This window comes from Astyanax mexicanus, chromosome 7, assembly GCF_023375975.1.
Source record: "Astyanax mexicanus isolate ESR-SI-001 chromosome 7, AstMex3_surface, whole genome shotgun sequence".
Lineage (NCBI taxonomy): Eukaryota > Metazoa > Chordata > Actinopteri > Characiformes > Acestrorhamphidae > Astyanax > Astyanax mexicanus.
In genome coordinates this window covers 23,220,411-23,248,193 of record NC_064414.1, presented here as the reverse complement: position 1 = coordinate 23,248,193, position 27,783 = coordinate 23,220,411, and the positions used below count along the sequence as shown (strand labels likewise).

At 38.3% G+C, this 27,783-nt stretch overlaps 2 protein-coding genes across 4 annotated transcripts; both read left to right on the top strand.

The window, feature by feature from the left end:
- Positions 1 to 1,389: 1,389 nt before the first annotated feature.
- pprc1 (PPARG related coactivator 1) lies at positions 1,390 to 10,710 on the top strand. Of its 2 annotated transcripts, none has more exons than XM_007235801.4 (14): positions 1,390 to 1,551; positions 3,785 to 3,916; positions 4,101 to 4,217; positions 4,393 to 4,464; positions 4,615 to 6,505; positions 6,610 to 6,663; positions 7,430 to 7,490; positions 7,781 to 7,848; positions 7,955 to 8,660; positions 8,762 to 8,995; positions 9,206 to 9,281; positions 9,386 to 9,507; positions 9,621 to 9,772; positions 10,220 to 10,710. In XM_007235801.4, the coding sequence occupies exons 1-14, from the start codon at positions 1,471 to 1,473 to the stop codon at positions 10,318 to 10,320; spliced, it is 3,867 nt and encodes a 1,288-aa protein (XP_007235863.3). In that variant the 5' UTR covers positions 1,390 to 1,470; the 3' UTR covers positions 10,321 to 10,710. The 2 variants fall into 2 exon arrangements, with proteins under 2 accessions (XP_007235863.3, XP_007235861.3); XM_007235799.4 differs by having other exon boundaries at positions 1,402 to 1,551; positions 3,782 to 3,916.
- Positions 10,711 to 13,039: 2,329 nt separating this feature from the next.
- oga (O-GlcNAcase) lies at positions 13,040 to 26,865 on the top strand. Of its 2 annotated transcripts, XM_015602047.3 has the most exons (17): positions 13,040 to 13,750; positions 14,149 to 14,200; positions 14,319 to 14,416; positions 14,532 to 14,662; positions 14,761 to 14,932; positions 15,020 to 15,118; positions 15,224 to 15,508; positions 15,916 to 16,074; positions 16,629 to 17,266; positions 18,040 to 18,214; positions 19,953 to 20,006; positions 21,383 to 21,468; positions 22,502 to 22,606; positions 23,122 to 23,213; positions 23,746 to 23,938; positions 24,076 to 24,235; positions 25,023 to 26,865. In XM_015602047.3, exons 1-17 carry the CDS (start codon positions 13,588 to 13,590, stop codon positions 25,157 to 25,159), a joined length of 2,799 nt encoding a protein of 932 aa, XP_015457533.3. In that variant the 5' UTR covers positions 13,040 to 13,587; the 3' UTR covers positions 25,160 to 26,865. The 2 variants fall into 2 exon arrangements, with proteins under 2 accessions (XP_015457533.3, XP_007235860.3); XM_007235798.4 differs by lacking the exon at positions 19,953 to 20,006 and having other exon boundaries at positions 13,041 to 13,750.
- The last annotated feature ends 918 nt before the right edge of the window (positions 26,866 to 27,783 follow it).

Here is a 27,783-nt window from a genome sequence, read left to right as displayed (position 1 = left end):
GGTGAGCCTACAGTCAAGTCTGTACAACATCTGCAAGTTAGCTATCATGTATATGTCATTGCTACATAGTTTAATATACTTTTGGACAAAAAAGAACACCGCAACAAAAATTAATCATGACATTAATTTTTGACATTACCTAATATGACCCTTTAGTTCTAGGTTAGCTACCTACCTTATAAATAAACTGGCACCCTCTGAACAAAATAAAACTTGAGCAAACAGAAGAGAACTGGTTTAAACCAGACAAAGCTGAGGTGAAAAACTGAGAAAAATAGAGTAAACTGGTTTAAAAAGCAGACAAAGCATATGTAAAAACGGAGTAAACATTAACGTTACAGTGCTGGAAACGTTTTTTTCAATAAGGTAAGCCAAAGTTGTGGAAACGTTCCCTGTAATTAGAATGGTGGATGTGTTTCCGCATACTACCAGCGCTGACACCCGTGCGGTGCTGATTTTACAACACGGGTGAAAATCCAAAACGGGTTGAGTTACAAAAACAGGTGGAAATCAAATACGGGTGAAGTTACCAAAACGGGTGGGAAACGAAACTGGCTGTCATGACTGTGTTTTTAAAATTTTTTTTTTTTTAAACTTTATGATAAAACTGTAAACTAACAATAGTCTCCAGCATCAGAAAGCAGATACCATGTAATACAATTCTGCAATGTAACTTTTAGGTGAACATAGACATCTAAGCAGTAATTAATGTAGTGGTGTCCTACTTTAATTACATGAAAAAATGTGTATATTTATTATTATTATTATTATTATTATTATTATTTTGGAAGTCATCTCTTTAAATAGTAAACCTTCGATCATAACTGCATTAATTTAAGTCTAATTGCTTTAGCACAAGAAACACACGCTATATATAACGTTTTAAATAATATTTATTATGCTACAGCCAAGAAAATAGAGAAACACATTCTGTCAGACTGCAGTTTATTTAAATGCAAATTACATAACAATTGCATAAAAATAATGTAATGTGTTGTTGCTCTAAAAACTTTGTTATAATCTATAATAATTGTCAAAATTATTGTTTGTTTTTTTACACATTGCTCTCCATGCATCAGCAACATCGTCGTAGGCACATCATTTTTTTTCGTAGTATGTGTCTGCAACATTTTACATATTGCATACATATTGCATATTGCGTAGTATGGTTATTTTTTAGTTTTTAAACGTTTTTAAAGGCTTGTTATATTAGTGAAATGTTAAGTTACACGCCTTCACTCACTTTAAAACTAGTACCAGTCTTGGAGGACTTTTATCTTTTGTCTCTATCAACCGTTGCATCTTTTAAGTTTTAAACAGGAAGTCACGACGCCGCCACAGTCGGATTGGAGGCGGAGCCTAAGTGCGCGTGGCGTTTTTGCCGGGAATGCAAATACCACGTGTCTCCTCGCCGGCTGTGAGTCAACGGGCTCTGATTCACATTTTCACAGAGTGGAGTGCAGTTGTAAGATGGCGGCACGCTGGGGAACAGGCGAGGAGATATTAAACCCCTGTAACATGGAGTATTTTTCAACAGCAAATCTAGACGAGGTGAGGATGACTTGGATTACTTCTTAATTATGTTTGTTTAAAATGTTGACCTGCTGTCACTTCTGGCTTGGAGCAGAATTTAGGATAAATAAGTGGTCGGGCATCAGAAAATGACACGTGGGTTCTGATGGAGAGAATATCTTATCTGTACTTTCTTCCAGATGATGGTCTGTTTAGCAGATGATTGTTTGCAAAGTAGTTTTTTTGATATGTTAATGTTTAATGCGTGACTGACAAATTTACAGTGCTATCTATTTTTACCTGTATGCCAAGCATGCAGCAGCTAGAAGCTAACTAGCTAGCTAACTATACACTTGGTCCACGTTTTTGGTGTAACGTTATTTGGAGTCACAGTGCTGCGTTATTGATAGCAACTACACACTTTAGCTTAGTCACTATGCACAAGGGATTGTTTGTATTGTGTATTGATTATTTAGTTAGATGTTGGCTTAGTTTAACAGCACTTTAGATCGTGACTTCCAGATCTGGATCTGGAGTGGGGCAGTGCTGACTGACTGTTTTCATTGGAAGCGTGACTGGCTAGCATAAACGTGCCATGCCTGAAGAGGACAGGCCTGGTGGACAAATGCATTTGCTGTCGTGCAGTTTTATAAGGTTTTTTTTTTTATGCATCAAACAAACAGTAGTTTTTTTTTATTATGTTTTTCGAGTATGTTCTTAATGCTCCACGTTTTGCATCTTACTCACACGTGGTTTTAGAGTGACGCACATTGATGTGCATTTTTATGCTTAAACATGTCTGCTTTATACTTGTGGTTTCAGTAAAGGTTTTAAGAGTTTATTCACTTGATATAAATGTGTCTTTCATATAAAAATGGCTTTATAGGCATCGTAATTAGTCCTGGAATTTACATGTTGAAGTCTATGCTATATCTATGCTACTGGGGTTTAGCTAAACGACATGTTCTGAGTTTGGTTTTACGAATTTAAAGACATTATCGAATATATTTTTAAAGTATGTTTTGTTAATTTCTACCATTTTATTTTAGCAAGAAACAAAATTTTACTACCCACAAGTCCAACACGTGGTGCCTGAGTGGGTCAGTGGTACTGATCTAGTTTTGTAACTGCAATCTATTTTTGTTGACTGTGTGCTTTTTTCCATACTAAATTTATGTTCGCTGGCAACATTGGATACTTCTTTGCCCCACACGAAGTAAACAAGACTGAAATGTGAATGCATGGTGCTTTTTTTGGATACACGGTAACTTCACTGATGGGTTTGTTGTACTGCACCACGTGTTTTGTGGATCCGGCCGGCGAGCTCGCTGCACTTTGCCCAGTAATGCAGTGCGGCAGGGTAATGCTATGTGTGTAGCACGCGGATGAAGCCGATTTAATATTATTTTCCTAGTATTTCCCTCTTTATATAAACATTATTTCATTATAACCACGTAATACAGATTTACAGAGCGAGGAATGAGCGTGGTTTCCTCAGTTAAGGATCTAAAATTTAAATGTACGTTAGAGACTGTCCACCACGTGCAAGTGGTGTTATGGATTAAGCCACGGGAGCAGCACAGCTTGGGTGGAGTCATGCTTTCTAATGCAAAGAAATACTTTCTAATGTATAGACCTCCATTCATTGACAAAACAACTAAATAATGTAGTCACACATTTCCTTGCCACATTCCTTAGGTTGTATACACAGCAAAAGTTTGTTACCTGTAGGTGGGGAGAGTTTGTACTCTATAGCAGCAGTGGCTTCACAGCATGGTTAAGCACTCTTGGAGACTGAGGTACTTGCAAATAATTTCAGATTGAGCATAAAGCTCCACAAGTTCCAGTAGCACGTTTAGTGTATTTTGGTGTGTCTATTCAATTTGAAAAGCACCTAATATTTGGCAACAAAATAAGTAAAAAAAAAAAAAAAACCCTTTAGTATATACCAAATAATATCCTTTAAAAAGCACAATAAATGTACATTAAGCCTATTTAAGGTTTAAATGGTGAAATAATTTAATATGATCAGTGAAAAAAAAACTTACAGTAATTGATGGAAAACAGAAATGTCTATTTCTGTTAAGTTTTAACAGAGTGCTTGACAAGGGGATCACTCAGGCTCATGTGCACTCACAGCCATCATATCTTTAGCCACCTAGTGAACCCAAATGTATTTTTGGTTTAAATGAGCTGTCTACATTTAAAACAATCTCGGAAGACAGGGCTTAATTGTTCAGCCAGACTTAACTTGTTTCTTCTGCTCCAGCAGGCAGAAATACTCCAAGATGGGCTATGTGGCCTGCAGCACCATGGCTTAGACACTGGAGACACCCTTGAAGCCTTACAGAGCTGCTTGGATCCATCCATTTTGTCAATCTTTGAACAAGGCCCAAATGGAGAGGTAAAGGGGTGTTTTAGTATTTAAAAAAATATATATAATGTAATTAAAGGTTAGTTACATTACAATTATATTGATTTGAGCATTTTGCTTGCCTGATGTGTGATTTGGTTTACCATAAGTATTGCAATTAAAGTTAATGACAATGGAATTGAACCTAATGTTTAGCATTTTTTTCCTTTTAAAGGTCAAAATTGATCTTGATGACGAAAGCGAGGCAACACTGCTTACAGCACTTACTGACATACTTGACAATGTAGATGATTCAAACCTTTCTCCTTTTGACACTCTACCTGATGCATCAGTAAGTATAGATGTAGACCCAGTATGCTGGTCTTGTTTTGGTTTTGTAAAGGTGTGAACTGTCCTGTTCTCTGCTGCCCTTTTAGTTTTTTATATCAAGGTCTTTAACACTTATTCCAAATTGACATTCTGTATTCTGATATGATTTTTTAAATAGCTTATTCTTTTTCTTGTAGCTAAAGATAAGTCTTTCGCGTTCTCCTCCGGAAAAAGAGTCTCTGCTGAGTTCAAGACAGTTTTCAGGAAAGGTGAGAAAATACTTTTGGTAAACCCAGTATTTGCTATTGCTGTTTACCAATCCTTACTATTCCACAATCTAGCATGGCAGCTTCTGTGCCAAGCAGTGGTGTTTATTGTAGTTTAAACTGTGCTTTAACATTAGATTTTTTTCTCCACAGACACTTCCTTTTACCACTAATGGATTTTTGCAAAGATGTGATTCTGAGGAAGATGATAGTTTTTCCATGCTTAAACATGATTTAAGTGTATCTTCAATAGAGGAATCTGACTTCTGCCTTCCCATGATCTTGGAGCAGGATGGACAGAGCATGTCCATTACATTGGGTGAGCTGGTCAAGCACATCCACCCATGCTCCATGACTGTATGTGTGGATGGAGAGCAGCAACTACTGCCTGAAGGAGGAATTGTGCTGGAGGTGGTGGATAATGGAGAACATGGAGAGCCTATTTTGGCCATCCCGGACATTAGTGCCCCCCTTTCTCTCTCTAGCTTGGACCCTATAGAGGAAGAACAAAGAGTCCCAGAGAAAAGCCCACAAAAGGTGTGTAAGCCAGAGCTCACCCCAGAAGAGGATGCCATCTCTTCTGGAATTGTCAAAGATGACAGCATTGGGAATGTAATAAATGAACATCCAAAGAAAGAGTCTTCTAAAAAATGTCAATCAAAAAAGAAAAAAAAAGAAAAAATGGAAGAAACCCAACCTGTTGAACGAAGAGTATTAAGGAGTACATCTCATAAAAAGCCAGTCGAAGAGCCCAAAAAGGAACCTGAAAAGGAGCTAAAGAAGAAGAAGAAAAAGGTCACATTTGCTCCTGCCCCTACTGTAAATGTGTCTGAAGTTGAAAAATCCTCTGAGGTGAAAACTGAGGCAAAGCCTACAAAGGAGAACCCTTCTGCTGTTTTAATTTCTGACACACCCACAACTCAAGTCCTACCAGTAGTAGCTTTTGCTGAAGTCATGGAGCCTGTCCCTGAAGAAAAACAACCACCAACTGCAGTACCTCTTGAAAAAAGTGGAGAAATTGATGTGCCTTATAAAGAGGAGCCTGCAGTCAGTCAGCTAAAAGAGCCCAAACCGAAGTCACTCAGTTTACAACAATACCGTCTTCTTCGTCAGAACAAGAAACCACCACCTCCAGAGAAGACTGGTGACAACAGCACTAAATGGCCCTTGTTGCCAGAAGCACCCAGAGAGCTTCCTCCAATCCCCTGTCTACCTGACCCCAACCTTAGAGACCCACGTCGTACAGCCACCACTCCTGTGAAGAAGGAGCTTACCCCTGAAATCATGCCAGCATGGCAGCCAAGAGGCCCTGCAGCACCCCCAACTCCTGAGGCCTTGCTAGTTCCGCCAGCATCAATGCTGGCTTCCTCTAGAAAAACAGAGCCTCCTAAACCAGTCTGTCCTTCCCCAACTAAACCTGCAGAAAATTTACCCGCAGCCACCACCCATCACCCAAGTCCCTCAGTGCAACCCAACCCACAGAATCTACCCATCTCCAGTTTGCCAGAGAACACTATTCCCAGTAAGGTTTCTCCAGCTGCTAAGCAGACTCCACTTGAAACTCCATCACTACTAGTTGCCACCACAAATGGTGCTGCTGGACAAGCTAAGTGTTTACAAGATAATGCTTTGACATCTGATCAAGCGCTAAAGTTGACTTCATCAGTTCTTCCTGTTAAGGTCGAGGGAGTCTCTAAACCTCAGACTATGACTGAAATCACCACTATAACCACTACAAATGTTCAAACCCCTAATGTTGTTCCTATTAAACCTAATGCTGCTGTGCCTCTAAAGAGTGTAGCTGACCAGAGAGTGGGAGCTCCAGTACCTGAATCAGGAAAGCTTACCCTGTCTGTCAGCGTTTCCAAGCCTACTGTAGGATCCCAGCGTCCTCTTGCACCCATAGCTGCTCAGCCGTTCACGTCTGCTCCAATTCAGGCCAGAATTGTAAAGCTGGCCGAGCAGATGAGGTTGGCTTCTACTCCGGTTCCTAAAGCGAAAAGCACCACCGCAGAGCTGATTGAGTCCTTCACAAGTGAAATTGGTGAGTATTGTTTCTATTTGATTTTCAGGAAACAATTTTTAATGTTGACGTGATGTGGACTTGCATTTATATGCATTCATATATATTCCCCTCATCCATTTCAGGTATTGAAGCTTCTGACCTCATCAGTCTGTTGGAGCAGTTTGAAGAAACTCAACGTAAGTGTTTATTGCTTTGTACTTTCCCTGGCCAGTATGAGCAATGTTATAAATTAAAATTAAGGCAGCTTCTGTCATGTTTTGTGAATACAATTTGCAGCAATAATAATAATTGGTGATTTGTTTAGTGCAGTTATATTAGCAAGGCAGAGTATGTGATCACTTAAGAAAGGGTGTGGTGAAGTTGTGAGGAGATAACTATTCCCATTTGTAAAGAAACTCCTGCATGCCTGTAACAGCTGCTGTGTCCTCATGCTTGCTGAGCTGCTGGAATTCTGCCCTGTTTGCAAATCCATTTTAACTCTGAGTGTGCAGTCTTTGTCCGAGCGGATGTGTCTGTGTGAGCTTTCTGGCATATAGTCTGCCAGCACTCAGCTACATGGGACTTTGACAGCAGCCTACAATAATACTGGTCTTTTATGGGAATAAATCGAAGTTCCAGTGTCCTGAAAAAAATTATGTATTTAAAACATCTGATTTAGATAATGAAAGGCTTATTTGGTAGTTAATAGGGAGTCTATAGAACTTTAAATAAGACAGGATTCTAGGTGTAGTTGCACAGAATTCCAGTAGTGCTTTAGTAAGTTTACTAAATCAGAGGGTACAATTCATAATTAATCCACGTGCTTAACAGTAAGAAAGCATAAGAAGTAACTTCTTTTTAGTGTACAGGTATAATCCCTCGACATCCATGGAACAAGGAATCTATAGCTTAAAATTTCTTTTACAAGCCCTGGACATTTATCGCCTTTCGTTTCCTTTCCAGCTAAAGAGAAGCAGAGTGTACCGGAGGTCTGTGGTAGAGCAGCTGCTGTAGGAAACTCCAGGTGAGCATGTTCACTTCAGGATGACATACAGGAGTTACCCTACAGCCCTAGTGCTGCTCTGATGCCAAGCCTACACTGTGTGTGGTTGCCTTTGGCTTTTGCCAGGACCTACCGAGAAACACTGCCAAAAGAAATGGCTACCTCGGACTACAGAGGTTGATGACATTAGAAATGTCAGTCCAGCCTCTGAAATGGTCTACATTTTATAATTAGTGGCATCTTTTTCACCATGAGTTTCATCATGAATTGTGTGCTTTATTGTAATGGTATGGTTGTTGCTGGCTTTGCAGTGTGGAGCAGCATGCGGAAACCAAGGCCCTTAAGAAAGCTTCCAGTCCCGACTTGGGTAGCACCGCAGGTAAATGTTAAAGACACATTGGGCTAATTTTAACAAGATTATTTATCTTACTGAGTAATGATGAGTAGTAGTCTTAGCAGTAATATCTCTGTTGTCTTTCTGACAGGCCTTACTCCACCAGCTACGCCTCCTCATCAGATGTGGAAGCCCTTGGCACCTGTTGCATTATTAGGAAACCCGAAAAAGTCTGAAATGCTCAAACCAACTCTAACCAAGGCCATTCAAATAGAGCCCCGGCCTCTTCCAGCAGGCAAGATACCCAGCAGGCCTCAGACAACGGTTATTTCAGGACCCGCCCAGCCATTTTCTCTAGATCATGATTACTGCTTTGTCCCCAAGGTAGCGTCCCAGAATGAGCTTGGTAATCGTTGGAACATCAAACAACAGTCGGGCATTGTCATTAAATCTGTCGAGCTGCCGTTATCCAAGCAGGGATTCAAAGAGCATGAATCCAAATGTATTACAACCCCTGCTGCTGTTGAAAGCCTTACGAGAAATCTCAAACCTGCTCAGCCTCCACAGTGTAAGAGTCAGTCCAAAACAGAGCTCTTGGCCAGCACCATCACGGTTACTCCAGATGCTTCTCCGAACGCTTCTCCAGACAGGATGGATTCTGAGTGCTCTTTGCAGGATGAGGAAGGCAGCAGACACCATAGGTTGAAAGAATACACCAAACGTTCTCCCAGTCCATACCACAACAAGAGAGGGCGTTCCAGAAGAACGTATCGAAAACGGCTACATAGCAGTTCTGGATCTAGGTCTAGCAGCTCTGAATCCTCCAGGTCATGCTCACACTCACCTGCCAAGAAAAGGTTTGTTATTAAAATATGTTTTTGTAACATATGCATTAGATGGATGCTTTGAGTTGTGATATTTTTAGCACCTTGCTTAAGTTCCTTTTTCCCCCCCACAGGTGTAGGCCTGGACGTTCTGGTGGCAGTTCAAGGTCACCTTCAAGATATCGTGCACGCTCCCGCTCTTTCTCGCGATCACCTTCTCCATGCCGGCGCAGATATTCCTATTCCAGTTCCTGCTCTGGGTCCTGGAGCCAAAGCCGATCCAGATCTAGATCTCGCTCTCGGTCTTATTCCCGTTCCCGCTCTCGCTCTCCTGCTAACAGACATAGTCACTGGAACACTCGTTTGAGGTGAGAAGTGTTTTCCAGTTTGTGTTTGTTTCTCAGTGTTCAAAGGATGCTAGAATAGTTGGGCATTGGCCCTTGCTAAAACACTACAAAAAAGCAGTATCCCTAGTTACTTTCATGTCAAGTTTTTTGTTTATTGTATTTTGTGCATTTTTGAAAAGGATCTCCAAAAAAATCCTGATTGGCTAACCTATCTTCTTTTTTTTGTGACAGCCCTAGAGAGGTGGACCATCACTATGATTCGAGAGAAAATAATGAGCAAATGAATTGGCGCAAAGAGAAAGCCATTGTGAGTATTGATTTAGATTATATCTGACTCTTGTTGTAATACATCTTTTATTTAGATACTGAATAGCCTTTACAATTTGTAATAACAGAATTTTCTGATTTCAGGAGGAAAGGAGAGTAGTTTATGTTGGACGCATTCATGGGGGTATGACCCGTAAAGAGCTAAGGGAGCGCTTCTCATACTTTGGAGAGATAGAGGACTGCACTGTGCACTTTAGAGAGAAAGGGTAAGAACCCTAAAAATTCCTTCAAGGTTATCAGGTCTTCCAGGTTACTGCATGAAATGCATTTGTTTCTACTTACTAGCTCCCTGTTGTAATACATCAAGTTTCTTTTGCAGAGACAACTATGGTTTTGTCACATACTACAACACCAAGGATGCATTTAATGCGATTGAGAATGGAAGCAAGATACGACAGTCAAATGAGCTTCCATTTGATCTGTGCTTCGGAGGCAGGAGACAGTTTTGCAAAACTGGCTATGCTGATCTGGGTGAGTAGGACTTTTTGTTTGTCCCTCATCTTTGGAAAAAGATACAGTGCAGTATAACCTGGTTTGTAGATGGATGTAAATTTAAATGGGTTAAGGTCTAAGGTAAAGGGACCTTGCTAGCAGAAAAGAAAACAAATAAGCACTAGAAAATCATGCAAAAATTACCTACTCTGGTGTTCTGCTTGTTCATAATGAAAGGTGAGATGTCCAACCTTTTTAAACCCCACCAAGTCTGTAGATTGTTCATTCCCAACAGGATATGATATGCAAAGTCATTCCTTATAGATAATAAAAACCTACTAGTATTATGAATTTTAGATTATTCTTGCCCTTTCATCATTTAACACCCATAATTGTTTTACTGTGCATAGAAAACAGCATAGATCTTTGGGGTTTTCTTTTTCCCCCACACAGTTTTTATAAATAATCTCATTTGTCCTCTTCCAGATTCAAATCAGGATTTTGAACCAGCACCGGCAAAGCGCAAGTTTGATGCACTAGACTTTGACACTTTACTTAAGCAGGCTCAGAGGAATTTAAAAAGGTAACACTGAGGAATGTGGACATCGGAGGAGAGATCTTTATTACCTCAGTGCAGTGGGATGACGCACACACCTTCCAATGCTGCCATTCAGTTAATGTCATTTTTTTGGTTGTTTTTTCTTTTCCCATTTATGGTTTTGTTTCTGCAAGCTAACACCTTCCATTGAAGTGAAGATTTGTATGAAAAATTAAAATAAGAAAAAAATAGTTTACATTTAAAATTATGTAATGAAAAATATGAATTTTATAAAGGATGAATTTATTTAAATGCCTGATTTAAAAGAAAATGTTGGGTACATTTTAAGATGGCAAATTATGTTGAACTAAGCTCTGTGCTGGGGGGGTGGACTTACATTGCTGAAATGTATTTCAACCCAAATAAACCTTTAAATGAACTTCCTGTGTGTTCATTATTGGTACTGCTGCTGCATCACCATAAGAATCATTGTGAATTCTGTTTTTGTTGTGCATTCTCTGAGTTCATAGTAATAGACTGGTGAAACCAGCCAAAATGTTGAACTTTAAACACCCCCTAATTCTGAGGACATTCTCCTTGACATTCAAATGGATATTTACAACAGACAGTATAAGGAAAAGCATGTATTACAGAAATTCATATCAGTGATGTAGGAGCAGTTGTAAGTGTATATACACATAAGTAAAATGACAATTTTCTATTAAAAGTTAAATATATTAAATCAGTTTTTTTTAATAAAAAGTTATTAAAAACGCTGCAACACTCAATATGTATGAAACTTAATCTTCTTTAAATAAAACCAGGCAGAAATGTGTACAGATTGTTTGTTGTTCATGACCGTTTTCCACTCACTAATAACTAATTTTCTTATCACCTGTATTGAGTTACAATGTCTGTGACTAATGTGTACATTTGTATTTGTACATTTTTTGCAAAGCTTTGTCATGTTCTTCTATCTACAGGTCTGTTGTGAAAGTATGAGTGTAGACCTCCCAAAAAAACCTTTTCACAAACAATGCAAGACTTTTTTTTTATTTCATTAACAGGCTCACTGTAATAATATATATTTTGGCCTCAGTATACTGGACAGGTAAAACCATTGGTAATGGTAGTTAAATATGCCATTTTCTGTATTGCAAATATCAAAGTTTGGAAAATTGGGAAAGAATAAACAACTAAACATCATATCGCCTTTATTAATAAGAAGTAAACAGTGAAGGAAGCCGTCTTGACACAGACCTTTATTCTAACGGGATTATCAATTGAGGATGTAAGAGAATGTACTACAGGTGGCCATGCAGCATAATGAGTCGATTTATGCAAAAAAACTATTACAATTATTATATTAAAATAATTTTAGGGAGTTGACTTATTAGTGTCTTTAAAGTGGAACTAATTGTATAAAATAAATACTTACTTTTATTCTGGCCTTATTTCACTAATATACATTGTACATTACCTTAGCAGTGTAGCAATGCTTTAATCTGGGTAATAATTAAACATATGATGTATGATGCATGTAGATTTTAACTACTGATTCAGTTCATTTGTTATTTTGGGTGTGAACAGGACAAAGGTCATAGGATACAGCCCAACACCCTCAGCTTAAGTACAGTGTATTTCATCATTTGAACCGGGCGCTGAAAAAACAAGTAACGCCCTGTTATAATGCGACCGGGAGGAGATTTTTTTTTTTTTTTTGTACATTTCATATTTGTTTAAAGTAAATAGTTGATCTTTGTTTATATCCCCAGAAACTGTATGTACAAACAACATCGTTATAAATGTGTATTTTTTTTACACAGCCAGCACTAAAACCGTATTATTAATAACTGGATTATTTAACCTAAATTCTCCCTTTGAGACCTTTAGGCATGCACGAATTATCGCAGAGATATTTTACACCAGAGACGTTGCAACTTTTTCCATATCCGGTTAGACCAGTTAATAATATCTACAGTCATTGGTTTAGACAGATACATATTAATATTTTCTGCCTCGTTGTTCTGGAAAATGCGTTGTCTTCATGCAATTTAATCAGAATTTGTCGCTTTAAGCAGTGCAGGAGGTCTTTGTATTTTAAATAAAAGTATGGAGAATTGCCCCTAGATACTGTGTTAGTAGCTCTGGAACAAAATAAAAGCCCACTTAAAAATGTGTGTTGTTTTTTTTTGACAAATTGAAAACTCTGGAATATAATCAAGAGGAAGCGGGATGATCACTGCTTGAATTTTTGCACCAGGAGTGGCTATGATTTAAAACCAGGTTTGTTCTACCCAATATTGATTTCTGACTCTTAAGATGTTATGAATATAAACTTGTTTTCTTTGCATTATTTGAGGTCTGAAAGCTCTGCCTTTTTTTTTATTTCAGCCATTTCTCATTTTCATCAAATAAAAACTCTAAATGACAATATTTTTATTTGGAATTTGGGTAATTTATAAAATAAAACAACAATGTTCATTTTTTTCCCGAACATATAACTTACCTATAAATGGCAAAATCACAGAAACTGAAGATGTCTCTTATTTTTTTCGGAGCTGTATATCTATAAGTTATCTGTGTTATTAGCCATTAAACCCTAATAAAATATAATGCTAGCTAGATTATTAAACTTAAATTCAGACATGAAAAAATGTTGTTTTTTTAGTATGCCTGACACACACCCCGAGTGTGCCGCCTCGTTGCTGTGTGGTAGTCTTTGATAAAGATTCCTGTTTTTGACGCTCTAACCGGCTGTGACTGGTTCAGACTGGTTTCGTGAGTCTGCGCAGTGAGTGTAAACAGGAAGAGAAAAATTAGGCTGTTAGATGTTGATGAAGGCGATGTTAAACGTTGCAGGTTTTGCTCCTCTTTTTGTTAATAACGTTTGATATTTTGTACACAAAGTTGGGTCGTTTGTAACGCCGTATTTGGCACGGAATACGCGGCTTTTGGCGAAATAACGACAAACACGTCAGTTAGAGAAAAGCTGCTAATGCTAATTCGCGAGGCTAGAGACCGTTAGCGGCGGTGACAGGATTGACGGCGCAGAGGATCAAACTACAGTAAAACCACCGTGGCTGGATGTGGCATTGCTAAAAATATCTGTTTTAGAGAAATAAGTCGGTAACATTACTGTCGATACGGTTTAAATCAGCTCTCGGCTGCTCCCCACGGGAGTGTACTAATCTAGCGGTTAGCTAAGCTAGGTGGCTAATGTAATAGCTGGCTATTAGTTAACATTTCGAGGGGCGGGAGCGATATTATTATAAACATATTATTTTAGCTGCAGCAGTGGTGTTCAGCTAGCTTTATGGTGGAAATGGTTCAGAAAGACAAAATAGTGGAAACGTCTCCGACGGAGAGTGAGCCGAGCCCCGGGGGAACGGAGGCCGAGGTGCAAAGCCCGGTTGACGAGCACAACATTGTGGTGGAGAGAACAGGCCGGAGAAAATTCATCAGCGGGGTTGTGGAGGGTGAGTGCATTGTGTGAAGCTGACATGCAACGTGTGACTGTTGTTTTATCTCTGAATTTTATCTAACTAAGCTACATGGTTCAGTTCAATATTAGATTTTTTGTCAGTGTGTGAAAGCTGACCAGGTATCTTAAAGAAGCACACAAAAACTGTATTTTAATAACATTCACTTTGTACGTATTTTTTATGTTGCTATGCTATGTATTCTGTTATGACTGCAACTAAAGATTATTTTGATTATTTTGATTTATAATCAATATTGTCAATTATGTTGGTTCATCATTTAAACAGGTTTAACGTGTATGTAAATTAGTCTTTTGTCAAGTTGGCTGCCAACAAAGTGTAAGAATGGCTGTTCTGTCTAAAACTGATTGTAAACGTTCTTTTGTCCGTCACAGGCTTTTATGGTCGACCATGGACAATGGAACAAAGAAAAGAGCTATTTAGGAGGTACTGATAATTATTTTTGATAATTATTTTTATATTGCATGATCTGAAACCTTGTACGCTGTAACTGTGTGATAAAGGCATCTGATATGAATGACTCCTCATCTTTTTGTTTTTTCAGACAGCAGAAGTGGGGCTTGAACACATACCTGTATGCACCAAAAGATGACTACAAGCACAGGATGTTTTGGAGAGAGATGTACTCTGTTGAAGAAGCAGGTTAAAACCTATTACCAGATGTGCAAAGATATGAAGTATGACTTATTTGTGCTCTGTTTACCTTTAAAATGAAATGAAAATGCTAATTACTTCCTACTCTTTATTTCTTTCAAAGAACAACTCATGACTCTTATAAGTGCAGCAAAAGAGCATGGGATAGAGTTCATCTATGCTATTTCCCCTGGCCTGGATATAACATTCTCAAACCAGAAGGAGGTCTCTACATTGAAAAGGAAGCTAGACCAAGTAAATATGCGAATACATTACATTTTAGAATTCTATACAAATGTATTAATAGTTCAGAATTGTTTTTTTTACTGACTAATCGTCTTTTCTTAATGCAGGTCTCTCACTTTGGTTGCAAGTCCTTTGCTTTACTTTTTGATGACATTGATCACAACATGTGTCCAGCTGATAAAGAAGTATTCAGCTCCTTTGCACATGCACAAGTGTCTATTACCAATGAGATCTTTCAGTATTTGGGAGAACCTGAAACCTTTTTGTTTTGCCCAACAGGTAAGTCATGTTGTGTTTGTGTCTCCAGATACTAAAGCTTATTTGTTCTGTCTGTTCTGTTGATTGAACTTGTGTTATATCTATCAGAGTACTGTGGAACCTTTTGCTATCCAAACGTGGCCCAGTCACCTTACTTGCGCACAGTTGGTGAGAAGCTGTTGCCTGGCATTGAAGTTTTGTGGACAGGTAAGTGTGTAACACAAAACATTAGGCTTGTGACCAAATTTAGTTTTTAAGTATAATTTGTGTCCTAAGATGTTATTTTGTGTTATTTTTGTTTTTTTATTAAAGGTCCAAAGGTAGTCTCTAAAGATATAACAGTAGAGTCTATTGAAGAAGTGACAAAGATTCTGAGGAGATCTCCTGTCATCTGGGATAATATTCATGCCAACGACTACGATCAGAAAAGGTTGTTTCTTGGCCCTTATAAAGGAAGGTCTACGGAACTCATCCCTCGGCTAAAGGGAGTCCTCACCAACCCCAACTGTGAATTTGAGTCAAACTTTGTGGCCATTCACACATTAGCCACATGGTATAAGTCAAACATGAATGGAGTTAGAAAGGATGTGGTCATGAGTAAGTATAATATAAACATTTTATTGTAAAATAGGAGGATTATACATGAATGTAAAATTCATTATGGTTATATCACAGTTTGGTTGTATAAAACGTTCTGTTACCTTCTATGACATTTACAAAAGAATTGCGATCAAACTGCCAGCTCACGACCATGCCATTGGTTCATTGAAAATAACTCTTAGTTATTGGCTGAGACCTATAGCAAAATGTGCAGTTTCAAATTGGGATTAGCCAGCTAGTCTTACAGTTTGCAGTAATTTAGAAGCACCACAAGTATATGGTGTAATACTAATATGTTTTGGCAGCTCTTTTAAACTAAGCCTTAGATTATCCTCAAGATTTTATTATTGTTACATGTGTAATGTTTGCAAATTCACTTCTTTTTCCATCATCTGTCTCTTCAGCGGATAGCGAAGACAGCACAGTGTCCATTCAGATAAAACTTGAAAATGAAGGAAGCGATGAGGAACTGGAGACAGATATCCTCTACAGCCCGCAGATTGCCCTCCAGTTAGCCCTTACTGAATGGCTTAACGAGTTTGGAGTGCCTCATCAATACAACAGTAATTATTATTTTTTAAGTTTTGATAACTTATTTAAGCTCTGATTGAATTTTTTAATATAGATTACATGTTCTCATAATTTATGATATTCTAGGTTCTATTGCTTGTTCTTTAAGTTTAAGAATTTCAGCGTGATAATCCCATGTCCCATTTACCCATTTAGGCTCTATATGGCATTAGATGTTAATTGCAAAACAGTTGAAAAAGTTTTACTAGGAGGAAATTGTCATATAATTTATTTACTATAGTGTTAGTATTCTAATGATGAATTTGATCCAGAATGAACGTAGACAGCAGGTATATTTACTGATCTAGCAAGGAAAGGCTTAATGAAGTGTTTTAGGTCAGCGGATCAAGAAGCTAAAGATCACTGATGCAAGCTAAGCAGCGCTGATGTAGAATACTGTTTAACGGTTAAGTTTTCATTTAATTTTGTGATCTTAAAATAGAAAACATATTTTTAACAGACTTTCCAAACTATTACCCGGACCATTATAACCATTTAAAAAAATAAATTTAAATAGACCTGTAGCATTATTATTGTGTTTTTGTAGGTCGTCAGGTTGCTCACAGTGGTGTGAACAGTTCTTCTGTTGAAGTTCCCTCACTATCAACTGCTACTTTAGGCTCCTCCACTACAGTTACCACAGTTTTTCAGCAACCCATCATGAGCCCTACTGCTCCGCTCAGTGAGGAGCCACACACACTGCACAAAGACCAAGAAGAAGAAGAAGAAGTGGAAGTGGAGAAGAAAGACCTGGATGAAGAGCCCATGGAGATGGTGCTGGAAAAACAAGATGAGGTGGAGGATGCCAAGAATGTCAACCAAATTCTTACAAAGATTGTAAAGGCCACAATGACTGAGGACCTCAAACCCATGGACACAGATAAGGAGAGTTTAACAGAGTCTAAGTCTCCAGAGATGTCCATTCAGGAAGATTTGGGCAGTGATGTGGCACCGATGCAGACAGATGAGCAACTAAATAAGGAAGTGTTTGTTCCAGGTCCCAATGAGAAGCCACTGTTCACATCTGAGCCACTCACACTGGAGGACCTGACTCTGATGGCAGAGCTTTTCTATCTTCCCTATGAACATGGTCCCAAGGCAGTGCAGATGCTCAAGGAATTCAACTGGCTCAGGGCCAACAGCAGCCTCGTCAGCGTAAATTCCAAAAGCGAAGATTCAGAGAAGGTCAGTAGCTCCAGTAAAAATGTTTATATATGATGATCATTCTGTCCTCTTCATGTACACAATGTGAACAACATAGAATCCACAAACACACTGCCACACCCACAATAGATGTCTATACCTACAAACTAATTTAGGTAATGCACCTAGTATTGAACATCAATCAGTGACTAATGCTGTAAATAATGCATTATGAATTATTATAGATACAAAAACATTATTGTAACAGTATATGTTGATATTCAATTGTTGTACAGCCCTAGGCACAAGACATATATTTTATTTCACATTTCATGATTCAGCACATTATTTCTTTGTATAAAAACATCCTTCTGTTATGTGACACTTAGACATTAATTTTGCCTAGCAGTGCTTTTATTAAAATCAATTACTGATTGATGTACATTGTACATGCGTAGCAGTAACAGGCATTAACAGGAGTTAAAAAAATAGAAATTTGCACTTTTTCTCTTTCAATAAATTGTTCTAATTTCACATGCTTTACATTAACTAGTAGCAGTATTGTGCTGAGGTGTTAAATGTTAAGTGATTGTCAAGCAGGGTATGTTCAATCAAAGTAATGAAACTGAGCCAAAGAAGGGAGTGACTGTGGTGCATCAAAATGGAGGAAATGCAGTCTCTTTTCTTGCCACTTGGTGGTGCTTTTAAAACAAGAAAAAGGGTCTACATGGGGGGGGGGTTACCTAACTGCCTCATAACTCTATGCAACAAAAAAAAAAGATTTTCAGTTATTTAAAGGAGTTTGTGTCTGTCAGGTTGCTGAATGGCACTCCAGAGCGGATAATTTCGAGGAGATGTGCTGCTCCGTCATGCAGATGTTCACCAGACTCTCCAACTCTGCGAACAGGACTATTCTGTATGACCTATATCCCTATATCTGGGATATAAAGAGTATCATCTCTATGATCAAATCATTTGTTCAGTGGTTGGGTAGGTATGGTTTTTCTTTTCATGTTGTTTTTTTTTTTTCTCCCCCCTTTTTCTATTTAAACACCCATCAGGTCACTTAGGCACACTTAAAATGAGAGATACAGCTAGTGTACTAAAGAATTTCAAGAAAAGCAAGACAAAACATTTAAATTCACAATAATACATTTAGTACTTATTATATCAAACATGCTATGTCTTGCCTGCTTTCATAGCAGTAACATCTGTATGAACTCCATCCCCTACCCTTCATTTTTCAACAGTTGGCTAGGCATATTTTTTGACTTGAAGTAAATTATCACTTCTCTCTTTGCACTTGTTCATAGGACAAAAATATATCCAGTCTTTCCTCACACATTATATGTGTGCACATGTCTCTCTTTCTAAGCTTAGACTATTTACAGAAGCTAAAACAGGTTTACCTCATTGCCTCACCTTTTCTTTTCCTTTTTTGTAATTTGTGTAAATATTGTTCTCCTCCACTGACTGAATGCTGTCTTCTCTGCTGTCAGTTCACCATTTCTTTGAGTGTGCTGAAGGCAGCTAGAAAATTAATAAACCTCAGAGGGCCTATGTTGTGTACTTGCATACAAGGACTATATTGTAATTGACAGACTGTGGTTTGAGTAGCCAGTGTGAGTCCTGCTGCTTGCTGTGTGTCCAGTATCATTGTGTGTTAACTCGGCAACACCTGCTGCCATCTCTCTCGATCAAGGGCCTGATCGTGAAGGAAAGTTGATCCCTAACGCCCTAGCGCGCAGCGCATGCGAGTTTGGAAAGCAAGGCGGCTGTTTAAGGCTATTCTGGTGCGTTACAAAAACAATGTATTAGACAAGTAGTTAGTTACATCATGTAATCCGGACTTAGTAAATTTGCTTTCATATTCCATTTCTTGCCAATTTTCTAGTTAAAAAAAATTATTAATAGGACTCCACACGGCAGATGAATGGATGCTTTACTCTAACTGTACTAATCTTGGCTTTGGAGATATTGTTAAAACAATGTGTGCTCTGTCCATGCTCTTCTTGCCATCTTTTCTTCACATTTTTTGGAAGTTTAAATGTAACCATCATGGACATTGTGTTAGACACCTCTAGAATAAACAAAAAAATAAAAAAATTGCTGTGCAGGTTATTTTTGGGCCATTTGTAAAATCAACAGAGATCTAAACTTGTGTGCATTACTGCTATACAGTTAGAGTCTAGGATTTTATTCTAAATGCAGTGTTTGTTTGAAGTTGATTGAATAATTATAGCACCAGCATGGCCTGGGTTACCTTGGTAACCACATTTCATTCACAGGTTTCTGTCCAGCTATATGACAAAGCAACACAGCAGGCAGCAACTAAAACTGGTCAAGCCACATCTCAATTTTAAAACCCAATTACGGTGGGAAAAACACAATAGGCCGCAGATCAAAAATATAAATCTCCTTTGAGAATTTTTTATACAAACATTTTCATCTTAACAAAAGCAAAATTAAGAGGTATCAAACTGCACCACGTGGAGCCTGGCTTCTTGCTGCGTTTGGTGTAAAGGAGTGTGCCCCTTCTGTGTGCCTCTCAGGCTCTGTGTCTGCACAGCCAGGCGAATGCAGCTCATCTGAGTTCCTAGCTTATCCAACTCTTCTGTTCCTTGGTCCAAAGCAGTGCAGATGGCAGTCAGTCAGCGCCTCACTGCTGTTGTGCTGAAATCACTTACTAACAAGCTCTTCTATTGTCTTCTCCCTTCATTATGTACAGATGGAAGGATCCTCAGCACAAGTTTCTACTGCTATTGGATCGACAGTGGCCGATGTATGCACAGTGCTGGCGTTATCGGTTTTCTGTTGGGGAGGGCGGGTTTATGTTGGTTAATTGTTTGCGCTTAGTTTTCTTTACGTTTTCAAAGATTCGAAGATTAAGTATTGCATATGTTTGGAGAGGAAGGGTTTCGGATGAAGTCACATTTGCGCAGCGAAAGTTAAAGGGACAAGTGTTAACCGCAGATTTTTTTCTCTGGCAGCTCTAACATGGTTTTGTTTCTATTAGTAGGCGTAAGTGAGATGGCTCTGACCAGACATGAAGCACCACTTTAGAGGAAATATTTTACTACTGTAGTTTTATTTTTCCACATCGTTTGAAGTTTTAATGATAATCTAAAGTTATGTGTAAATAATTGAAAGTAATATATGAATTCCCTTCAGGTGGTGCACACATGTGCTGTGTCCTGCCATTTCATTACAGGATGTGTACAGGTATCATGTATAAAATTCAGTGTCAACAGGAGGAATGTAACTCCTGTGTATGCGCTGCGTTTGTCTTGTTACATGACTTTGAGTTCCAGTCCCTCAAACCATTTTTCTTGTCCTCAGATCATTGTTACATGCATTGCCTGTTCATTTTATATTCACTTTCTTATGCAACCTGTAAAATAACTGACAAGAGGTTTGAAAGGCTCAGGCAACATGCGCCCCTGAAAAAAAATTGGTTAATTCCTCAAATTTGGGTTAAATTTTTTTATAAAGGGTTATGTCTGCCCTGTATAATAGCTGTATAATGACTATGTATTAAAAACATGGGCTAATGGGCATGATGGTTAGTCATGTGACAAGGCAGATAGATGTAAATGTGACTTCAGATGAGATGTGGAACTTAGAGGGGCTTTAACAGCTGAAGCTTAATTAATTACCAGCAAGTCAGTGATGTAGAACCAAAAAAAATCTCTAAAAAGAATGCCATTAATTCAAGTTTGGCAGCTTATTATACAGATCATTATTTCACAAAAGGTTCCTTTTCTTACATTAAATGAGATCTTTTTCTTACTTAGGAATAAGTAAGTAGTCCTATAAAAATCTAATCTTGAACTTGATCAGGAGCCACAATCGCTTGCTGAACTGTGATTTAAGACCAGATCACATATATAGAAGTAATTTGGCTTTATATACCCTGTTCACATCAGAGATTGCCATCTATCAATCTAAGCTTTAGCTGCTTGAGCCCAAGAAATAGTTACAAAAATGTACTTCTGTTCATATTCAGATATATACCATAATTCTACTACTCAAAAGTATTGGCTTGTATTTTTTAATGAAGTGAATTGGAAATAGAAATCACTACCCCATACCCCTTCATCCTCATTTTGGAAGAAAGCCCCTCACGTAACGTTCTTCGCTTGGATCTGATCTCAACAGGGTGTCGTAGTCAGTCCTCAGCACAGTTCTTAAGTGGAGACCAAGAGCCCTGGGCCTTTAGGGGCGGTCTAGCGGGAGAGTTCCAGGTATCAAATATTGAATTCACAGCAAAATCTTACTGAAGTTGTGTGTTTCTTTTTTTATTATTATTATTTCCTTGTTTCTGGTGATTGCAGAATGCTAAGGGTTGGTCTGTTGAAGGTGAGCTGTTTGCTGTAGCAAATAATAATGGGTTATAACCACTTTCACCTCATGCTTTATCATCAAATATTTATATGCAAATTTTTTGATATAAAATAACTCAAATTACTGCTGCCAAGACAGTGTTTGAGATGTTTACTGATGCAGCCTAAATTTGGCTTTCTTTCAGCAACTGCCCAAAAGAGATGCAGCATTTCCCTCAAGCGCCTGCGAATGCGCAGCATGGCTAGGGTTTATTTTCATGACACCTTGTTCCTTTGCAGGAAGCACAAAATTATCCCCTGCGCCTGCATCTGCATTGCTGCGTTCACATGTGCGCCTGCGAGTTCGCCTGCTGCAAAGCTCCATGAACAAATGCTTTATCTAAATGCTAAAAATAAATGTTTAATGTCTGTGAACTGATTAGATGCTTGATGTACAGTTTATACAGTTACTCACTGAATAGAACTAATTATCCTTAATATTTGGTCATGGAGTTTTGATGTATGTGTACCAGCATCATTCCTTTTCTCTACAGGAAATGCGCAGCGAACATTTGCGATGCCTTACTATGGGAAAGGGCATCTCCTTTAGCCAGTTAAAGCCTTTCTCAGACCAAGCCTGCAGACAATTTTCCCTCGTGTATTTGGTTTGTATTCTTTTAAAAAAAGAGAGAGAGAGAGAAAAGGAAAATGCACACAAAAGGGATTTTACGTTGTTGTGCTGTTTACCTGCTCTTGCTGAATACCACCCAGTCAAATGGCCATTAAAGCTCCATTGTAAAATCTTTCCACTGAGGCCAGGGTTTGGCTGAGCTTTGCGCTTGTGTGTCGGGTAGGTTCAGCAGGGGCAGAGAAACTCTTAAGTATAAGTGTGAATAAAGAGCTGCTCAGTTACATGCTGGGAAAGTACTGAATGTGTTTGCATTGGTTTCCACAGCGACTGTTGCCAATAGATGGGGCAAACGATCTTTTCTTCCAGCCACCACCCTCAATGCCAACTTCAAAAATGTATTCCATAAGGCCTTACTATCCCAAAGATGAGGTAAGTATTGATGTGATTATAAAGCTGAGTGGTTCAGTTTTTGTTAGTTTAGTATAAGCAAGACACTCACATTATTAGGTTATCATGTGCTATTTCATTGTTTTCTAATTATGCCTTGCAATAGTTTGCATGGTACCTTGTGTGGAAATGCGTTTGTTTAGAAGAGTGTCTTATCTGGGATTAGCACAAGTACATTACCAAAGTACCAAATTTCACTTCCTCTAAAGTTGTTTAATTAACTAGATCTGCCTACAGAAAATTGTAAATCCATGCTCAAATATGTGTTAATTTTAAAAAGCTCCTGGTATTTCTATGTAAAGAGCCCCAGATTAAATCATGTTTCAAGGCTAATTTGCAGCAAATGGGATCCATTCTGCTGAATCAGCTGTTTGGTCCACTTGTTACCCTTCAGATGCCATGATCTAAAATGAAAGCAAATAAGGGTTCTTCCACATGCCATTTCTCTCTTTCTCTGCCTTGTTGAATGTGTGATTGTATTGTGTCTGTTTTTTTAGACTGCTGTCTACAAGATTTGCAAAGAAATGTATACAGAGGGATGTAATGACCTTCCTTTCTCTGACCAGGAGCCAGACCTGATTGGAGACAGGTACCAAAATGAATGTGGATAGTTTAAAGTGCGTTATATGACCACTATAAAATAATGATGCTGTATGCCTGAAAATATTCGGATACAGCCATAACTAGACTCTTCCTGCATTGCACACATTGTATAATCTGTGTAGAAAGTTGCAGCACTTCTAATATGCATGAGACACTTATGGCTAGATTTCTGGACAGTGATTAAGCCTAGTCCTTGACAAATGTTCCTTTTAGTGGGAGAACTCCATTCAAAATGCTGTGTAGTCCAAGACTAGACTCAATGCCAGTCTGTGAAACTGCTCTTTTTCTCCACTAAATGTAAGCTAATTTGATGTGATTGAGTACCATTGGAGACATAGTGAGATTTTTACATTGATTAGTGTTTGTAACTCAGCAGTGTTGCCACCTGTGAGTAGAGATCTGTGTACCGGCTTTAGGGTGGGAAAGCAGTGTGCCTAGATAACATTTACTGTACTCCCCCACTGTGTTTAACATGGTATGAGTTCTGCAGTGCCTTACATAGTCACTGTCTCCTGTAGGTTAGTAGGAGGGTTTCTGACACTCAGCCCAGACTATGGCTTCGTCTTGGAAGATGAGGATGGAATCTGTGGCTATGCCCTGGGCACTGTTGATGTTCAGCCCTTTGTAACGAAGTGCAAAATGAGCTGGATTCCATTCATGCAAGAAAAATATAACAAACCTGACTTAGAGAAGGACCTGTCTGAGGCAGAGGTAGGATTCACTCCTCTATATTCATGTCTTCATTAGGATTCACTCCTTTATATTCATGTCTTCATTATTTATCCAGTCTTCTAAAATGTCTGACCAGTCGTTTGTCTTCTAAAATGTATGACCCCTTCCCTCTGCAGAAGATGATGCTAAGCTTCCATGAAGAGGAGGAGGTTTTGCCTGAATCATTCCTCAGTAATTTCCCCTCCCTCATAAAGGTGGACATTCAAACAAAAGTCACTGACCCCAGTGTAGCCAAAAGCATGATGGGTTGTCTCCTCTCGTCTTTAAAAGCCAACGGTATGTGCAGGATTCTATTTTTGTCACAGATTCACAAACATACATATACTATTGCATCTAAAAAAATAGAAAATATTATACTTTTGGCTGTGTGGGCAGTGTGCCAAGTCCTGCTGGAAAATGAATTCCGCATCTCCATAAAAGTTTTCAGCAGAGGGAAGCATGAAGTGCTGTGTTTTTGGGAAAACACTGCACTGACTTTGGACTTGATATAACACAGTGGATCAACACCAGCAGATCACATGACTCTCCAAACCATCACTGATCGTCAGTAAATTTTAATTTTGTTTGGAAATCAAGGGACCAGAGTCTGAAGGAAGACACAGTCCAGTCTCAAGCTGTTTGAGGTCTAGTGTGATGTTTCTACAATGGTTTGTGCTGGTGTTGGTTCACTGTGTTATATCGAATACAACATTTAAATGATATTCTAATTTTTTGAGATGCACTAGTATGTAGCAAGTTTAACAAGTATAGCTTTAGGGACAAAACTGAACTGGTTGCATAATTTAGAAAACAATTTTCTGATTACAAAAATTAAAAGAAAAGGTGATTTAAGCTTAAACTAAGCTGAACCTTTTCAGTTTTATATATGTGCCCTTCTCCCCTGTAGACTAGACAAATACAGTAAAAGACAGTAGTGATCTGGTATGATTTCTAAATTTTAAAAAAGCTGATATTGTTCAGAAAGATTAATAGCCTTAAAGCTATTATAGAAGTTTAAAATCTATTATCACTTGTTTGAATGACTTTGTTCTCCTGATAATTTTACTGCACTTTTCTGTGTTAGGCTCCCATGGTGCCTTCTGTGAGGTCCGGCAAATTGACAAACGGATGTTGGACTTTTATGGCAAACTTGGCTGCTTTGAAGTGGCCAAAATGGAGGGCTTTCCAAAAGATGTCATCATAATGGGGAGGAGCTTGTGAAGGGTTGGAAGACTTTTGAAGAATTTTGGAAGAACTTGTACAAAGCTGCAGTGGTCTGTGTAGAAGGCTCAGAGTGCATTTCAGTCATGTTCAAGTAACAATCAGTGATCCATTTTGTAAATCTTTGTTGCACCCATTGCAGGCTGCTGTTCTAGCTTTATTCTGCAAAGTGTTTTTTTACAGAAACTGCTGGAGACACTTGTATAATATAAGGTGCTTCTCTTAGATATTGTGCTTTTGCCAATCAGAGGTGGCGTGCAAGAATATGTGTGAGTGCTTGTATTGCCTTTTCAATGAGACCCTCCTCTGGTCTGCAAGACAGCTTGAGCTGGCCAGGTGTCATTTTAGCCCATTACACCTCTCAAATGCAGCTGGTAGGCAGTCACTCACATTCGGTACACTGCAAAATTCAGTGAGTGGACTTAGACACAATCAACAGCCTAAAGCTACAATAACTTAAGAACAAATAAGTTTATCTACATTCATTTTGCCTCTCCGCTCCTGTGCTTTAATGCCTATCCAGTGGTAGATCATTATGCAGGCTGAACCACTGCTTTTTGTTGATGTTTTGCAGTTCTCCAGATACAAAATGATAACAAAACAGTGGAGTGAACTCAGCAATTTAACAGATTGGGTGTGTCTTTGTTCTCGAAGAAGGATTTTATTGTGTGGCATGATGGCTTGAAGAAAAAGTATACAAGGAACCTGAAACTGTAAGGGAACAACAGTGGAGAGGAGAGACCCTTGTCCTTAAAATTGCATGGATATTACTTTTGTGCATAAGCTAGTAGCATGTGTATCTTGATGATACATTTTTGTGATTTGTACAGCGATGCCTTCCTGTCTGTGGCCTTCTTTCGAGGCTCCGCCACCCTTCCCTGCAACCCCTTTGAGATATTGAGATCTGATCTGTTCCACACGTCTTCGAGTTTGTGTTCATTATATTTTGTGGAGATAAACCATGGTTAGATAACCGTTCATACATTTGAAGTTTTTGGCTGGAGGTTTTTAATTTTTGTCATGAGAATGTCCACCAAGATATCTGACCATGGCAAGGCAAGTCCTAATGTATAATGACAGTAAAGCAATATTTGACAAGAAAATATATTGACACTGAGATGGCAGTGTTTTTGTTTCCATGCCCTAAAATTTTTACATATTTTTCTAAGGTTAAAGTAGGTGTCAGCTCATCTTTTTTTTGTTTTAACTGGTATAAACTCGTTTACCAACAGATCATGGACAGATAACTAGTCTAAATACTCATTGGCATAAATTGGACATTTTGGCACAAATATGCTCCAAATATGTAAAGATCTCCCAAATAAGAGTTTTTGTAGTCTCTAGCAACTGCAATGACAAATGCACATCGTTTTCAGCCTTCAATAATAAAAAAAAACTCTAGGAACGAAAAGGTATTTTTCCCTCCACTTGTTCTCTTTTGGCCAACCATGGGGAGCTTGACCTTGCACGGCCATGATTTCTTATGGTTTTTATTTCACCATGCCTGCTATTTTGTTCTGGAAGTTGACATCATATTCAAGTAGAAAGGGCTTCATTTTTTGAGAGTCTAAATACAATTAACAATTTAAAAACATTTCTGTACTTTGGGTTGTAATTATGATAATGTATGTAATGTAGTTATTATACTTTCTGTAAGGTTTGTATGTAATTAAAATGGTTAATTACAATAAAGTATGTTAAATAGATTTTCTTTGTTGCTGTTTTTCTTCTATAACTTCAGCCAAATTAATTATGATTTGTGTTTCTATTGCTAAGTTACCCTTCTATTTTGGATTAACTATCTCTATCTAAAGTTTTAGGAGACTATGAAGCATTGTTGTAAATACTTGAAGGCATTCAGCAATAATAAGGTTAACAAGGGCAGGGTGCTTGATGATTACTACCCCACTTAATCACAGCTCTACAACTCAATGCTGAAGGCTCTATACCCATAGTCTCCCAAAGTTATATTTGCAAAACCTCTCTTTACAGATAGTAGATGAGCACTACATGTGTCTTTGCACATCGGTGTCTGCAGAGGTTGCTAGCAACTTAATATTGCTCAATGCATTCATTAAAATAGATATCCACAGATGTCTATGTAACCTTTCACGCATTAATTGCTGGTCCTTTTATTCAGAATTTAGACTGTTTGCAGTGCTGAAATTACACTGATTGCTGTCAGTGCACTATGGCATGCTGCTTTTTCCAGGCAGATCAAGCCCTTTAGTGAAAATAGGAATTCAATATGCCAGATCTGGTTTGCCCACACTGAGCCTAACGCTACTCCAAATATATATATATATTTATAGATATATATTAAATATTTTAAATAGTTCATACTTTTCATATATACACATTATTTAGAAATAATTCACCAAATCAACACTAGCACTAGGTTTGTAGTTACTTCTATTTATCTATTTTATTAACTAGTAGCAGCTACTATTTCCAACACGGTGAGTTGCTTTTAATTAATGATGCAGTTGAAACTAAAAGGACAGACTTCTTCAAATCTGTCCACAAAAGTAGGACGACAGACTCTTCCCTCTGATTGACCATTTAAGCTGGAACAGTAAAGCTACTAAAATGAACTACTAGCCATTTCTTATGCTTATTAAGAA

What these genes read in the sequence shown, in the direction of transcription:
- pprc1 (XM_007235799.4), top strand. Translation starts at nt 1,471, where the DNA reads ATGGCGGCACGCTGGGGAACAGGCGAGGAGATATTAAACCCCTGTAAC. An exon ending in CAAGACAGTTTTCAGGAAAG is followed by an intron (nt 4,465 to 4,614) that starts GTGAGAAAATAC and finishes TTTTCTCCACAG; the next exon opens with ACACTTCCTTTTACCACTAA. An exon ending in GGCGCAAAGAGAAAGCCATT is followed by an intron (nt 9,282 to 9,385) that starts GTGAGTATTGAT and finishes TTCTGATTTCAG; the next exon opens with GAGGAAAGGAGAGTAGTTTA.
- oga (XM_015602047.3), top strand. Translation starts at nt 13,588, where the DNA reads ATGGTGGAAATGGTTCAGAAAGACAAAATAGTGGAAACGTCTCCGACG. An exon ending in GTCTAGCGGGAGAGTTCCAG is followed by an intron (nt 21,469 to 22,501) that starts GTATCAAATATT and finishes TGGTTTCCACAG; the next exon opens with CGACTGTTGCCAATAGATGG. An exon ending in CCAGACCTGATTGGAGACAG is followed by an intron (nt 23,214 to 23,745) that starts GTACCAAAATGA and finishes TGTCTCCTGTAG; the next exon opens with GTTAGTAGGAGGGTTTCTGA.